Genomic DNA, 17,043 nt, shown 5'->3' with positions numbered 1-17,043 from the left:
TTTCTTAGACACTTATATCTCTTTTGTTAATTTATCATCAAATTTTGAAAGTATAAAAAAGTTAAGAGGACATTGACATATTTTTTCTAATCTTTAGAAGCATCGGATGTTTTTTCCTTCCAAAAATGCTTAAAAAGAGATCGTGGTCTCCACATCGAATTAGGAACGGCTAATTGTAATATATGTGATATTAATATTTGACCCGCCAAAGAATTTATTTGTCAATTATGTAGGTCCAAATACAAATGTGTCATTAGAAAGTTTTTTTATTTTATTTTAACCTTTTTTTTTCCCCATAGTTTTCCTTTATCAGTTCTCGTATAAAGTTGGCAGGCGGTGTGGGCTCACTGCTCACATTTCAAATCCACTCGCCGGAGGCATATCGCGCGCGCGGTTCTGCTCTTCCCTTCTCTTCCGCAACTCGCCCGTCAAAACCCTGCTCGGCGCGGCCATTTCCAAAACCCTAACGCAGTCATCTCTCCCGAAAATCCTAGAATTCGATCAACTGCCTGCGATGCAGCAACAGAGGGCAGTCGCGTGCCCCGATAACGAAGGGCTCGCGGCTTACATGTGGCAGAAGAGGCAAGAATTGGCTGAGACGCCCAAAGGGATCACCGACAACATCGACACGACATTGTCCAAAGCTTATTCCGGTGTGTGCAGTTTCAAAGCCCCGATCAGAACCCTCAAAGACTTCTCCCAAATCAAGTAAGTTCGCCCCTTGTTTGTTTTCCTGAAAAAAATAACGGTTTCCTGGAAAAGAAATGAGTGGAAACTGAACTGGACATTCGTTGTATGATGTTTCGATATTCAATTGAGGAAACTCAGGAATAAAAAGATAGTGAATTTACTATTACTCGACACAGGAACCCCCTTGTATAAGATGGGAAAATTTCTGCTCGTTCAATTCCTTCGTTTTTCTTTGTGCACAGCATATTCCAATGTGATCATACCCAAATCAAAACCCTCAAGTGAGTTCCACCCAATCCCCAGCCCAGGGCCTTAGGTTTGCTTCGCAAGAAAAAAATCAACTGTGTCCTGGACTGAGTTCATACTGAACTGAGCAAATCCTCGAATATAACTTTTAGCATTCCTCAATTGAGGAACCCGAAAATGTTTTAACAAATAACAGTGAACGTATTGCAAATGATATGAAAATTCTGTTTTTTTTTTTTGGCTAGTTTGTAGTTCTTTTAATTCCGAAGAGGAAAAGGGCATCAAAACTCTATGGTATTTTTTTGGCTATAGTGGGCAGCTCTTTGTTATTTTGTGGATAACATCTCCTTGTGTTTCTGCTTGAACCTCTTTGGTGTATTAACAATTTCCTTTGCTTGTGACAAAAATAATTTTTTATTTCCTTCTCTTCACAACGAAGCTTTTTCTCTTGGCAAGTGTTTTACGACTTCTTTTTTTTGGTTGGACATATTTCCTGTATGTTTATGGCAGAGGCGTGGGAAAGTGGATTCTGAAGCTGATGCAAGGATTTTTTGAAACCAATTCAGGTGCTTCTGAAGCAGGAGTTTCTGAACATGAAGACTTGACAAAGAAGGGTACTCATGGTTTTAATTGGGCCTGTACATTGCTTATTTCTTGACCTTTTTATTTAGGGAATAAAATATTCAATTCCGTTTTTTATGTTTTTAGGAAAGAAAATGAAAGGAACCAAACGCTATGTACCACAAAAGAATTCTGTAGCCTATGCCTTATTAATTACCCTTTACAGGTATTTTAAGTATATTCCCAGTGCTTTAATCCCTTATGTGGTTTTTTTTTTAATTATTTCTTTCATCAAAATTTGAAAGATTTACTTAGAAAAGATATACTTATTCTAGAAAAGGGTGAGAACGCTGAGAATTATGAAGGAGAAGTTTATTTTTTGTTTTTATTTTACACATTTATTACATATTTGTTTTTTTTACAAAATAGGGGAACAGAAAATGGGAATGAATTTATGCATAAACAGGAGCTAATTGATTCAGCTGAAGCAAGTGGGCTTTCTCGGGCTCCGATTGTGTATGTCAATTCATTGTTTTTGTAGACTTCTCTTGTAATTCTCTTTTTTTGACAGGCTATTTTTTTTTTTCTTTCAAATTTTCTTCAAAATGGTGGTCCATTATGAGATGCGGTTTTAAAAGTGTTGTTTTTCGCTCATAGGCCAGAAAAGGGAAAAGGTAAACAAGGGCAATTCGGAAGTTCTCCAAGGGATTGGTATAGTGGATGGAGCTGCATGAAGACATTGATAACTAAGGGTCTAGTGGCGAAATCAAGTTGCCCAGCAAAGTATGTTGGTCATTTGTAGTAGCCCTACACTTGTTTTTATTTATAATTATTTTTTGATTGGGTTTTTTCTACACATCTTTTTCAGTCTCATGTCTATTGCCAGCAATTTGAGATATTTATTTATTTACTTATTTATTTTTGCTAAGACTGTATCAGAGCTTTATTTTTTTGAGTGGCATGATAAAATGTTCTAATATCTTAAATCTAACCTATAATTCTTGGCTAAGCTCTATAGGTTGGACTATGATATGCTGTGCCCTTTTACCACTAGCACTGTTGAGAGTTGACTTCAACACCACCAGTAGTACCGCCTTCACCATTACCACTACCAATACCTAGGCACATTCCTGTTGCTTTTGCATTATTACAATTACCAATGTACTACATTTTAGGTGTTGTCTTTCGTATCTATTTCAGGGCTTCCAGCATGTCTGTGATGTCAATCAACACCTCTACTATTACTATAGCCAATGTAATTGCTGAATGCTGCCATGCTACCATTATGCAGTTGTACGTCCACTTTGATAATTGTTATATTGCCCATGGGGAAGCAGTCCCAACAGACACTATAATAGTTAGGAATTTACCTTAAAAGACTTAGAAACCTATATACTATTAATAGTTTTTATTTTGAATGGCAAAAGTTACATTTTCGGTACATGATAATTTACTCCCAGTGATGGGTGAATTTGTTGAAGTTTTCCCCAAATATGACTATGATATTCATTCCATTAGCATAGGTATCTCTATGTTTCATTTCAAGTTTGTGCAATTGCTTGATTGGAATGTTGAGTTAAGGGACTTTGTGATATGTAATATTGTAATTCACTTTGTTGTACTGATAAATATTTGGTAATTTATGATGTATTGATTTCCAACAATGTTGATGATTGCTTGAGAAAATATCATGTTTGTAATTGTGTTATTTTGTTGTTATAGTTAAGCATATATTTGTTTAATTGTTTTATACATACATAAAGCGGAGAAAGTCTCTTTGAAAGAAGCGGAGTATGGAATAAGAGAAAAGGGGCCTAGTAGAAATTCTTCCTGGTCAAGAGCAATTCGATCCAGGAGAGATGGTTGTATTTTTAGAATTAGAGGAATGCTTATTGTTATAGGATATTCAATCACAGCTTTGTTATGATGAAAAATATTATTTTTTATGTGAAGGGGTTTCCCATGTCTCTGAAACCAATCTATTGGTTATTTTTATTTTTTATTTTTATTTTTATTTTTAGAATTTGAGGAATGCTTTTTATAGGATATTTGATCACAGCTTTGTTATGATGAAAAATATTCTTTTTACTGTGAAGGGGTTTCCATGTTTCTGAAACCCAAACAGATGATTTAAAGGTTGTTCGACTTTTTGAGGTTGCAGAAACTTGGGACTAAGGGAGAGGAGTTAGTGAAGATGAGCTTAAATCAGTGAATAGTCCCAAGTTTCATAGAGAAGCTGCAAAGGAGAAGGATGATAGGGATCGAGAAAATGATAAATTAGGTGATGGCTTGCTGCCTATTCCCTGCATTGATAAGACTAAAATGTGGAACAGTGCGAAGATAGAATTATCTGGTGAGCCTGAAATTTACTCGGGATCAGCTGACCAGGAAATTAGGATTAGAAGTCCAGGTGATGATTAAGACCAAGAAAAGGAATAAAGGAATTGACAGAGGGAATTGAATAAGTTACAGAGCTCTGTCAATTATGATGCTTGGTATTTAAAGGGGATTTATTAACAAGCATGTTTTATCTTATTTTTATTTTCATTTTATTCTTTGTGCTGGTAGGGCTTTCTTCTCTGTTGCTTTTTAACTGCTTCCTGTTTTTCCTTAATAAATTTTCTTGTATATAACAGATGCATATGATAAAATCTGCTGCTGAGATTTCAGATTCAGAAAATGACATGGCATCTTCTGTGTTTGTGAGAGCACCTTAATACATCCCTTTAAGCGGGGAACTTTTTTTTTTTTAAAATACCCATACACCCCCTAGTGTTTTAAAGAATACCTCCACCTCTGAATATTTTTGGAGATCTTTTTAAAAGTTAATTATGCAAATTTAGATTATATTGTTAAAATTTAAATAATATTTATGCACTTGTGTGCATGCTTGCGTAAACAGGCACACATGCAATATTAAACATGCTTTATACACATGCATATATGCACACATATGCATGTGCATGAGTGATGCACATACCTGTACACATGCACTCTTGGCATAATTTGTTTGCATAAATGTTTCTATATGCGTGCATGTGTGCATGTGGATGTGCTCATGTATACATGCATGCACATGTGCACAGGTATTCTACAATGCTCATGCATGTACGCACATGAATGATGCACATATATGCATGAACACAAATGTGCATATCCATTATGTGTGCCCAAGTGTGTGTGTGTGTATATAATAATACATCTGTAATAAGCTTTATGTTATCATCATCATCATCTTCATCATCATTATTAGTTTTAGTAGTAGTAGTAGGGAAGCAGAGGAAAATTCATAAGGAAATTTGATTTTGGTTAATTATTTGAAATAGTGTCTATATGATGAATCCTTTGTGGCCTGACCGCAAATTATGATAAAACATGTGATGTAGGACGAGAAGCGGCTATTGGTATGGATCATTTCGACCCAATTAGGAGGCTTATGTCAAAGAATAGGGTGAATGGTTTATTGGGTTTGAAACCCAAATGTGCTTAGTTAATTAGTTTTTTAAGTATGTGTGCAGAACTTTGATGCTGCCCCTGCATCTACGTGTGGAAGAAGCTCTGCCAAACTTGAATCAGGAAGTTGACAGTGTTGCTTTTTGGACTATAGTTTTGATTGTTTGGGAATCTTTTACTTTCATAGTTGTGAGTCAAGCCCATTGGCCCATGCCTGAATATTTGTTATTTGTTGTGTTGCAGGTACATGCTAACTGAAGAAGGACAGAAAGCAGCACGTGAGTGTCTTTTGAGGTCTGGTCTGGTTGATTCTACAGAAACTTTAGCTTCAGTGCGGGGCTTCGTAAATGAAGATGTCAACATTGTATCGGGTTTGGAGTTCACTGATGCTGATTTGGCAAAAGAAGCGACATTTACATCTATTGATTTGATGAGACGGGAGAAGTTAATTACAGTTCCACCTGAATCTCTTGAGAGGGTACCCCATTGGTTGGCTCTCTTAAATATGTTCCTAGATACCTAATATGACTAGGTTAATTGTTTAGAGGAGAGAAAATTTTGTTACCTCATTTAAAAGCCTTGGGAGAATGTTATTAACATGTAATCTTTTTTTTTTGCTAGGCCGTTTTTATAAATGCCTGCTTCTTCTTTATATATATATATATATATACATATATATATATATATATATGTATGTATGTATGTATGTATGTATGTATGTATGTATCTTATGTTCATTACATCTCTTTGAATATATTTTGTTAAAACAACAACCATGATTTAGTCACGAGTGAGGTATTAAAGATAACTATGTTTTTCTTACAAATCATCAGTGATTTTTAGGGTTTTCAACATTTATGCCTTGAAACAAGGGTAAGGATCATAGCACTCAGTTGTCTGCAAGGTTAAACAATATTGCTTTCTTCCTTCATATTATTGCATCTTCTGTATTCACGCTCTCTCCCTCTCCCATCTTTTTGTTTTGTGTTTGCTTGATCTCAAATATTTCCAGAAAATCAGATTGCTAGCTCTTTTCTGTCTTTCTTGATCATTCTGCCTCCAGACCTAGTGTGGTTAATGTGGTATAGAAAATTGCAATTGGTGTTGTACTTTAAGCCTGATGGAAATAACAGAAGAAAAATTGATTCAACACGGGATAACTGCAAGTGCTGGTCTACATTTTATGAATCTCTTTCTAGTTTGTTCTTTGCACATCATTTGAAGTTATGAATGTGAAGTATAGTTTTTTCATTGAATGAATCAGAAACTTATCTTGTGAAAGGACCTCAGATGTATCATGTCAGAACTTGTTGGCTGCTGATTTTCATGCCAACTCTAGCGCCTTCTATGATTTATAAATTGTGAGAAATTTTCTATTATATCTTGAGGGAGGATGCAGAAATGCTTTTATGTTGTCTAAGCTGATCCTGTTTTCTATTTCCAGTATGTTTGGTGTGGATGTTAGGATAAATGAGTTCTTTTGTTGCAAAGCTAGACAACCAGTCTAAATCATATGAAAAATGTATTTACTGACGTGATTGTGTGTTTGAATGGCATTCCATTGGATTTTCAGACTTATTGTCAGAAATTGCAGTTATTATGATGGTTACATTGTTATGCAACTTTCTATAAGGTTTGAAGTGAAGTTGTCATTTTAAAAAAAAAATTGAATTGTCATGTAACTTCTTTTAACTCTCTCTGTTTCACACAAACATGTGGATGCAAAATATTTGATGATATAATATAGTTTTACATAGCATAATGTGGACGTAATTCCATTTTCTGGTAGTCAAAGAGACAAACTTCTACCTCATTTCTATTATTTCTCTCTGAACTTTTCCATTTTCTGTTAGTCAAAGAGACAAACTTCTACCTAGTTTCTTTTAGTGTTATTTTCTTTTAAAAATAATATTATATGGATATCAAGATTTTGAAAGCTCAAGATTTTATTCTGTGTGTACCTGTTTCACAAGTAGCCTTTTACTTTAACTTCTTTTTTTTCCTCAAGATAATTTTATTGTCTTACTGTATATTTTTATAGCTTACACGAATGGGGTACTCCAAAGAACAAATTCTACGTGCTTTTGCTGAAGTTTCAGAAACTTCCCGGAACAAGGATGTGTCCTCTCTCTGGCTGGCTGTTTTATGTCATCTCCGAGAGGATCAAGTTTATGGATCAGAGTCAGCGTCTCTAAGAACTAAAGGAGCGGATCATATTCCAACACCATTTGCTTCCACATCTGCAGATGGTATTATGCTACTTGAATTGCTAGTGGTTGTATATAGCAAATTAGCAATCCAGTTTTAGCATTAAATATTTTTGAAAATATGTTTTAATAAAGCATTTTTTTTATGTCCAGGTCAGGTAGTTGCTATTATAAATGAGAGCAGTCATTCGAACTCTGGTTATGGCGGCGTACCCCACTTGCCGAAATCTTTATATGCTGCTGATTCTGCAAAGAACCCTCTTACCTTAAGATCATGCTCATCCTCGGTATGTGTATTTAGCTGGTGCTACCTTTTGTATTTTGCGATCTTGGCCGCTGTCATGCATTCTCAAATGTCATGAAAAGTAAAATGTTGTAAATTATATGGTTGTTAATTTTTACCAAATGGGTAAACAAGGCAATGTTTAGTTGTTGAATCCTGATTTTCAACTTAGATTTGCAGCCACTCGTACCAAAGTAATGTACTTTTAGAGGGTTGATAACTGATTTTCATGTTCTTCCCTTTCAAATTTTGAGATGTTATGCAATGAAATGACTTTTTCTCTGCTTTCTGTTCTAGGAGCATCATGTTCAGAAGTCTACCATGGATTGTTTGGAAGCTAATATAAATGTTTTATCATTGCCACCATTGAGGTTTGGAGAAAAATTTGAGGATGTATATGAAGTAATGTTAATATTGGATAATCGGGAGCAATTTGCTACGCAAGGGTTAGTACATTCTAGTTATTAGCTTACACAACAATACCACTTCTGCAATTATTATTATTATTATTATTATTTTTGGTGGGGAGGGGTGGGTGTGTGGATGGGTGGAATCAGGTCAAGGACATATGCCATCCTTGAATTGGATTTTTTGATTTTCTCAAATAATTAAATTTTAATTAAAATGAAATGAATAGTGTTTAACTTTATCTTACAGTTAAAAATGATATTGGATTTTAGAAGAATGCTGAGGGCTAATGCATTTATTACTAATGGCATTAGCATGTGGTCCTACCTCAAGGAAATTGGTCATGTTTTGTTTCTAATATCAGAGTTGATTATAATTTTATGCGATCTTATCTTTGGTGGGTGTCTAGGTGTTGGGCTTGCCAATATTTCTAAAATTTTCTATTATTTGAAATATCATGTATGAATCTCCATGTTCTGTATCTCAGGGTCAGTTGGGTTGGGGGACAAGTGGAGAGAAGAGAAAAGAAAAGAAATAGTTTCTCTCCAATTATTGTGTTTGGTTAATGTGGGGGAGATGTGAGAAAATAGGGAGAAAAAAGCCCACTCTTTTCCTTTACCAACTTGGGGAAACTGGAGAGAGAAGAAAAAACCAATCCATAACTTTGCAAAAAGACAATTATGCCTCTTAACACAATAAAAATTTCCAAAAATCACAAATCTTATCTATGTTATTTATTTATTTTTTGTATGGTTTGATTATTTCTAAAAGAATATGGTCAATAAAAATATTGTGATCATGGAGTTTAATTTGCATATAATGTGACCGGCCGGTCGTGTGTCGGTCGTGGGTGCCAAAGGAAACAGCTTGGAGCCTTGTGGACCAAGATGTCGTATACTATCATTGCTTTGTTATTCTGGGCTTCTTTTTATATAGGTAGTATTGTAAAATGGCTAGATATTGTTTTTTTTTTCCTCTTTATCATTAGTTATTTCAACCAAGAAAAAGTAGATTTCTTCCAGTTTCTCTATTGTTTGAAGAAAACATACAGGAAAGAAATGAGTTTCTCTTCTCTTTTCCTCACTCCTATTTGATTCCTTTCTCTTCTCTCCACTTCTCCCCGGCCAAATGCACTTTGAGTGTGGGAATTGGGTACTTTAGGATGAAATGATTGATATGGCTATCAAAGGTTGTTTCCAGTTCAATTTTATTAGTTTTATTTTGTCACTTGTCATTTGTTGTTTTTTTGTCCCCCCCCCCCCCCCAAATTTAATAGATATTTAAAGTTGTTTTCTAATATATTGCAAATGAGTTGAATCACTCTTGTTGACAAACTAGAAGGAAAACCATGTGTTGTTCCATGATTGGAGAAATTAGGATGTGTATTGGGGAAGTTTGTTACCTTAATTATCCATATGAAATTATTTGCATATATAAATTAGTGAAAAATTTAAAATGTCTATATAGAAATTTTAAAATATGTTGGAAGCAGTTGGTCGTGAAAGTTGAAGAAAGAATGATTTATCTTTCATGAATATGTTTTTCTTGATAAATATATGTATTGGACAATCATTTTTTTTGTGCTCTATCCTCTCTTCAGTAAAATCTCTCTCTCTCTCTCTCCCTTCTATCCAAAAAAAAATTATTAAACAAAATAATGCATTCATGATTCCATGCTACATTCGAATGTGTGATTCTGGAATCAGGCCTGCAGGCATATGAAAAACATTGATATTTTTTTTGGTAGTAAATTGACATGCAAAGTCATTTTTTTTTATCATAGAAATATTCCTCATTCCTCTTATATTGCTTGTCAACTTAACTCATTAATTATTATATAGGCTCTTGATCTGGTTTTGCAGTAGATTAATATTCTTGGTGCATTTTGATGCCGAATGTGGCATTATATTGATTATATAATCTATCTTGACCAGAGGCTATATTTTGTCGACTCATACATAATCCTATTTAATACATCTTCTTGTTGAATAGTTCATATTCTGACACACACGTGTATTTCTTTTTAAAATATTAAACTATTCAGTAAACATGTTTGCGAACTCCCTTGTCACATCTGGACCTGAATCAAACCGTCTGATGGGCCTGGCACGTGGTTTTAATAAACTTGCTCTGATGCCACATCAAATTTTTTATAAGCCTCTAGTTCATAAACTGAGAAACAATGCACTGTACCTTGGGGGAAAACCTAGAAAAAATATCCAGTGCAAATTTGGGTCAAGTACGAATTGGAGTTGCACTATACAGCCCAAAAGCTTAAGCTATTCTGCAGTGGTCCAAGCCATGTATATAAATCACTTGGTTCTTTCATTTGTTACTCATGCGGGACTCCAAAGACTTTCACGTAGCCCCATTTTTGTTTGGCGATGCTCAATTCGCGAGCTATTATGCACCAGTTGCTTCTAGGAAAACCTTCTATCTTTAGACCCCTAGAGTTGGACCTCCTTTATCACTGTCTTGTCATTTAGGGGCTTTGTCTATTTAATGAGTCTCTTTCCCTATGAACAATGAAGCTAATTCTCCACCTGTCTTATTGGCTGATCAGGCAATGTTCCTAGAATGCAGAATGTTCTGGCTTGTGGAATGGTAACAATATTGCGGTATCACATGTGTACGCAAGAGCATGCATATGTAGATACATAGATGAAAAGAATGTTTAATGACCTTTATCTATTCAAGTGAGGATGTTGAGGTATTTTTACATTTTAGAGATATTTTCTTTAGGCAAAACAGAGTTGTTCTGACTATAAAGAAAATTATAATACTCCCTTTTACCGTTACAGAAGTCATAGTAAAAATTTGGATCTATATTATGTTTTTGAAACAAAAACATTCAAAAACATACCATGCTTTGGAAACCTCAGTCTTCAGTCCAGTTTGTGGGTTGCTAGGTTATTAGCATTTTGTTGTAGCTATATTTTAAGGTCATGTCTAACAAATATCAGTGTTTTTTTTTTGGATTGGTACTGCTTCAGTCTTTTGCACAAACAGTTCATTTCCCATTGTAGATCTGTTGCCAACTGTTTCTGGGAGAACCAGTTATTTCGGTGTTTTAGTGGCTTTTAACCCTAACAACTGATATGCTGATTTTTCAACATCAGAGCCATTCTGGCTCCACCTTGGTTTCACCCAAGCTTCATTCCGATCATGGATACATAATTGATCATCTAGGTTTGGGTCCATAAGCAGGGATGGTAGCCCTATGAAGACTTGCTTTATTATGGCTCCAACATATTCCATTAGCCAAGTTGCTTATTCACTTGTTAGATAAGAACCCTTGGAGGAAGGGGAAGGGCTAGGTGGGGTCTTGGCTTGGCTGCAGTGAGGTAGCTTTGGTATACTGGGCCTCATGGTTGGTGGAAATCTAAACCATCCTTATATGTCCAGGATCTCCTTAGTACATGTCTGATGTAGAGTTGTGACAGGCCTCCCCATCTGATCTCTTACAAGTTACACCCCTGATCAGAGTGGTCAACACCTTTGCTTGGGACTTATACCTCTGACCTTTGAGTAGGATCCACCCACATGAGATTATCCCCATAGTAGCTTTGATACCAAACATAAGAGTCTTGGCCCAACTTTGGTGAAATATTGTCTACCTTGACCGCCTTATGGTTTTGTCCTATAGAAGTTGCCTTTGAAACCTAAATCATCCTTATTTAGTCAAGATATGCTTGATGTGGGATCATGATAGTAAGCATGGAATAGTGAGAAGGACATTTGTGGTTTTGGCCTCTAGAATAATTTGGCGTTGCAAATTTAAATATGATCTCGCCAAATCTCTCGAGAAAGTACTTAGTTCTATGATTATTGGAGGTGCTATATCCAATCTTGAGGATTCTCTAAAAAATCTTTTGGACTGCTAGTCTTAAAACTATGTTTTTTGGTTCTGAATTGAATCTGTTAGAAGAAATAGGCTATTTTAGTAATTATGTGGTGTAAGTAGGGGTATTTTTGCCCTTCAATTTTTTTATTCTTAATATATAGAAAGGGCAGACCTGGAGCTGAATGTCACTCCAGGAAACTGCCTTCTCCTCCTTTGTCTTTCTTTCTTCTTTTCTTTTGTTTTCTTCTCTTCTTTTCTTCTTCTCGCCTCCAACTCTAACTTTACAACATGGTATCAGAGCATTAATCTCCTCAAAATCTTATTTTTCTGATTTTTTTTTCCTTGACACTCTGATTTTCCTTTTTTTTTTTCCTGGTCTTCCGAAAGTCAGTTCTCAAATATGATTTTCTGGTTGGTTTGAGAGTCGTTTAAGGTCACTTTCATCTTGGTTTCGCTGTGCAGCATCCTTGGCAGGATGGTGTGTGTGTGTTCATGGTGATTTACTGATGTGAAATTACGCTCTGTTTCTGGTATCTGCTGTTGCTGTTTGAAACTCTGCTTTCTGGTGTCTGCTGTTGCTGTGCTGCTGCTTGCTGTTTGGTTGTAGCATGGTGATGCTGTGTGTTCGTGATTGATTGCTGCAATCTTGTATCAGTTTCTGGTGTTTTTTTAATTGGTGTTCAGAGATTTTATTTCCTGCTTTTGCCAGCACTCAGTTCTAGTTGCTGCCAGCCATCATACCTGTAGCTGCTGTGCTGCCAGGTTGTTTATTGAGTGCATGTGCTTCTTGTTATGGGCTGCCCACTTCTGCATGGTAAAGTAACTCCTTATAGGATGTTGCAAATTTTGTTCTGTGGTTAGAGCAATCCTTTGAAGTTCTGAGATTCTGCTCTGTGCTTTTGTCCGCTGCCTGATTTCTCATTGTTGCTATGTTGTTCATTCCAGTACTAGTGTGCACTTTTTGTAGCATATTAGTGGTTGTTTTTGATGGCCTTTACGGAGAGAGCTTCAAATGATACTATTAAGATACAGATCACAGCCATCAAATTGGTTGGGTCCTTCAACTACCTGCTATGGTCTCTGGCAGTATGTGTGTATATTAACGCGAAAGGAAAGACCAAATATTTGTTGCATTCTCCTCTGTCTCCAAACACTAAGAATTCTGAAGATTGGATGAAAGAGAACGACATATTGCTTGTGTGGTTGTGGAATAGCATGGAGCTATGAATTGCTGGAATGTGATGTTTCGTAGAGCAGCGATGGCTGTATGGGATGATGTCCATGAAAGCTTCTCTCAAGTCAAAAATCAAACTTGTGTTTTTGATCTATATGCGAAGTGTTTCAAATATGACCAAGAAGGTAAACCTATTAGGTTACGTTTGGTTTACTGAGTGTCTATTCCCAGGAATAGATTAGTTTTTGTAGGTTAGTTATAATTAGTTATGCAAGAAATTATGTTACTATAAAGCAAAAACAATGTGAAACATTTTATGAGTCCATAATAAGGAATAGATAAGGAATAACTATTCGCAAATTTCATCATCTTGATGTCCATTCCTTTCTTATTACATGTTGAATGAAATAATTAGGGATATATGAGAAATAACTATTTCCTTGATTTTTGAAATTTATACTATATTCCGTCATATTCCAATGAATAGCTATTTTGCCGAAGCAAGTGAGCCGTTAGTGTATTATAGCACTCTAAAGGGTATGTGGGAAGAACTCAACATTTATCAACCAATTAGTTCCGACATTGAGATGATTAAGATGTAACAGGCAGAGTTCTTGGCTGCCAAGTTTTTAGCTGGGCTGCGTCCAAAGCTTTAATCTATCCATGATTAGATTCTTGTCATGAATCCATTCCATCCATGAATGAAGCATATGCTGGAATCCAAAGGATCACCAAAAATGGCTGAGTCTTCTTCTCAGGCTTCTTCAGGAGACAGTTCACCCATGGTTAGCAGTACATTTAACTGTGGTTAGGGAAGTGTTAGAGAATGAGGACAAGGTTTGGGCAGCAGTCGTGTCAAAGTAGTGTATCGGGACAATGAGTTCGTTGAGGCAATTCTTGCATTTGGACACATTGTGGCAAGGACAAGCATACCATTGATTGATATTTGGATCTCCACTGGGAACCTACTTGGGCCAATAGGTGTATTGCCAAGGGCTAGTGCTACTATGGCCCATTCAGGTACAACTGGGCTTTGTGCCTCTTCATCCTGCTCACCATAGGTTATTGACTTGGCGCCTCCTCCTATATAGGTAGTTCTAATTTATTTCAGTTCATGAAACCCTCTACTTTATACTCCAAGGTTACTCTTGTTGATGATTCGATTACACCAGGCTATGGTTGTGTTTGTATTTTTTTTTTTTTTCATTTCCTTCTATTCCTCTGTCTTCTGTGTTATATGTGCCTAAATTTCCCTTGAACCTGTTGTTAGTTAGTCAATTAACTAAATCATATAATTGCTCTGTGACCTTTCCTTCCCATTATGTTATTCCGGATCTCTAGACAAGAAGAGAATTGGTGGAGGGCTTGAGAAGGATGGTCTGTACTATTTTGATGGTGTTGGGGGTAGATTTAGTTCTTGTCATGCAGCTTCTTCAATCTCTACCCATGGCATTTCTCTGGATCGAGGCATGCTCATTTGGGTCATCCATCACTTCAAAATTGTGACAAATTTTTCCTATGTTCATGTTTTTTTTTTTTTTCGTTTTGAGTGTTTTGCGTGTCAACTAGGAAAACATTCTAGGACATATTTTCCATCTAGAGTTGAGTCTCATAGTAAATCATTGTTTTCTCTTATTCATTCATATATTTGGGGTCCATGGAGAGTCAAGAATTTGACTGGTCATCAATATTTTTGTGTCTTCGTGGATGACTTTTTTTGTATGTTCAGGATCTATCTGTTAAAAAGTCTGAATTTCTTAATGTATTAGGATGAGTTTGGTGTCCCTTTCTTTTGCCATAACTTCTCCTTTTTAAAAGCAAAAACTCATTCTAATGTGTTTGGCAATTAACTTTTTCAGCTTTTATAAACTAGCTTTTTGGCTTTTTTGGGGAGTTTTTTGAAGTTACAGATTTAAAACTTTAAAAAGCTAAAAGCTACCTTTTTCTCCAACAAAATATTTTATTCCATTTTTGTTCTTTAATTTTTTTCAAATATTACAAAACTATCAAAGCATTAAAGTACATATCCATTTTAGTCTTTTTAAATACTTTTAGGCACCTTACAACATTTTTACCAAACGCTCAAAGCTTGTTATTTTCTTTCTAACAACTCCTTTTTCATAGGGGGCCAAATATTTTTAAAATAACATCAATAAACTCCTTTCCATCAACTCCTTTTTAAAAGGTCCTTCTGAAGAGCTACAGGGGGGGGGGGGGGCGAAACTAAGCCTTACTCAATTCTATGTGGAAATAAAAACCTACTTTGGCATTAGTATTCAAACTTTTTGATCTGATAATGCACTTTAATTTGTTCAAAATGAGCTTTAGACTTTTTGTTTGGCCAAAGGAATTATTCATCAAGCATCATGTGTACATACCACTTAGCAAAATGGAGGAGCTGAACGGAAAAATAGACATTTACTTGGCTTAGCACAGTCTCTACCCTTCATATGCATGTTTTTAAATCCTTTGGATTGGTGCTCTTCTTACAGCTTGTGTTTTACTTAATAGGATGCCTTCCAATGTTCTAGGGGGACATATTCCCTTCTTTATTGTGTATCCAAAAACATCCATGTTCTTTGTTGGCTACTCAAGAATTCAGAAAGGATTAGATGTTATGATCTCTGCACTTGCACCAAATATGTTACTGTAGTGTTACCTTTTTTTGAGGGGACACCTTATTTCTCTAGTGTTGGGTCCTCATTGGATGAATATATTTTGAGTCTATTAATGATTTCTAGCTCCTCCTTGTCAGTTGATTCTCTGATCCCTTCCCTTATCCCTCTAGAGAAAAATCTTGATCCTTTTCGAGATCCATTAGTTGTTGACCCAAAACAATTGAGGGTTTATGAACTACGAAAAACAAGCACAGACATCGCTACCACTATGCAGCCGCCTTTTCTGCCCTCCATTGTTTCAACCTCTAGTTTTGGAGATTCATCCTAATGTGATTTGGATTTGCTGATTGCTCAATAGAAAAGTACTCAAACATACTCAACAATCATCAATTGCTTATTCTTTTGCTCATTTTGTTTCACTTCAACACCTTTCTAGTCCTAGGCATTTTTTCCCTTGTCAATGGTCTCTGTCTCTATCCCTTTTTCACATGCTGAAGCACTTGCTAACCCTGGGTGGAAGCATGCAATGGATGTAGAAATGGATGCCTTGACCACTGGGGGGACATGGGATTTGGTGGATCTTCCTCCTAGTAAGGAGTTGGTTAGGTTTTGTTGGGCGTATATTGTCAAATATCTTCCTGATGGCTCTATTGAACTGCTTAATGCTCGGTTGGTTGCCAAAGGGTACACTCAAACATATGGTATTTTTTATTTTGAAACCTTCTCTACTGTTGCTAGACTCAATTCTGTTCGTGCATTGTTCTCATTGGTAGTTAATTTTGATTGGCCCTTATACCAATTGGATGTGAAGAATGCCTTCTTGTATGGAGATCTATAGGAAGAGGTATACATGGAGCAACCTCCTGGGTATGTTGCTTAGGGGGAGGATGGTAAGGTTTGTAAGTTGCATAAGGCCATTTATGGTCTTCAGCAATCTCCTTGAGCCTGGCTTAGCAAATTATATGAGGCATTCAGTGCATGTGGTTTCATTCAGTGCTACTCTGATCATTCGGTGTTTGTCACCAAAACAAGACAGCTCTAGTGCTTCTAGTAGTTTATGTTGATGACATCATCATCACTGGCAGTGACCAAAGTGGCATTGCAGATGTCAAGTAGTGGCTTCAAGAAAAATTTCAAATCTAGGACTTGGGTACTCTACGTTACTTTCTTGGTATTAAGATTTCATGGTGTAACAAAGGGTTGAATCTATCTCAGTGAAAATATACCGTGGACTTGCTAAGTGAGACTGATATGTTGGGTAGGGGTGTACTTAGTTATTCGGTTCAGTTTTGCCTAAAACTGATAATGGAAACAAAATTATCAATTTTTTATTTTACGAACCGACACTGCACCAAAAACTGATGGTTTTAAAAAACTGGAAACCGACTACTATTGGTTTGGTTCGGTTATATATTGGTTTTTAAGTACTACAAAAATTTTAATTTTAGAAAATCCCAAGTAGGAGGGCAGAATTCAAAATTTTTATTAAGCAAGGCCTAGTGGAGAGCACATCATAGTATAAAGAAGGCCCAACACAGAATTCCTTCAATCCAAGCCCA

The 17,043-nt window shown here is 36.0% G+C and overlaps 1 protein-coding gene across 9 annotated transcripts in view; it reads left to right on the top strand.

Annotated features, from left to right (window-relative positions):
• The first annotated feature begins 336 nt into the window (after nt 1-336).
• The window catches only part of LOC131164897 (crossover junction endonuclease MUS81), a 34,804-nt gene continuing 18,097 nt past the window's right edge, over nt 337-17,043 (top strand). For 8 of the 9 annotated variants that reach the window (XR_009139372.1, XR_009139373.1, XR_009139374.1 and 5 more), the window contains exons 1-9: nt 337-708; nt 1,447-1,550; nt 1,645-1,723; nt 1,927-2,013; nt 2,155-2,280; nt 5,194-5,428; nt 6,992-7,199; nt 7,311-7,444; nt 7,738-7,886. Coding sequence is in view for 6 of the 9 variants with exons in the window: in XM_058122430.1 (XP_057978413.1) it covers nt 515-708; nt 1,447-1,550; nt 1,645-1,723; nt 1,927-2,013; nt 2,155-2,280; nt 5,194-5,428; nt 6,992-7,199; nt 7,311-7,444; nt 7,738-7,886 (1,316 nt within the window). In the remaining 3 variants the exon portion in view is untranslated. The remainder of the gene's footprint in view (nt 709-1,446; nt 1,551-1,644; nt 1,724-1,926; nt 2,014-2,154; nt 2,281-5,193; nt 5,429-6,991; nt 7,200-7,310; nt 7,445-7,737; nt 7,887-17,043) is intronic. The other variant, XM_058122431.1, reaches the window with a different exon arrangement.

Source organism: Malania oleifera, chromosome 9 (genome assembly GCF_029873635.1).
Source record: "Malania oleifera isolate guangnan ecotype guangnan chromosome 9, ASM2987363v1, whole genome shotgun sequence".
NCBI classification, from domain to species: Eukaryota; Viridiplantae; Streptophyta; class Magnoliopsida; order Santalales; family Ximeniaceae; genus Malania; species Malania oleifera.
The sequence above is the reverse complement of the archived record's forward strand: the minus strand, read 5'-3'. Positions and strand labels throughout refer to the sequence as shown.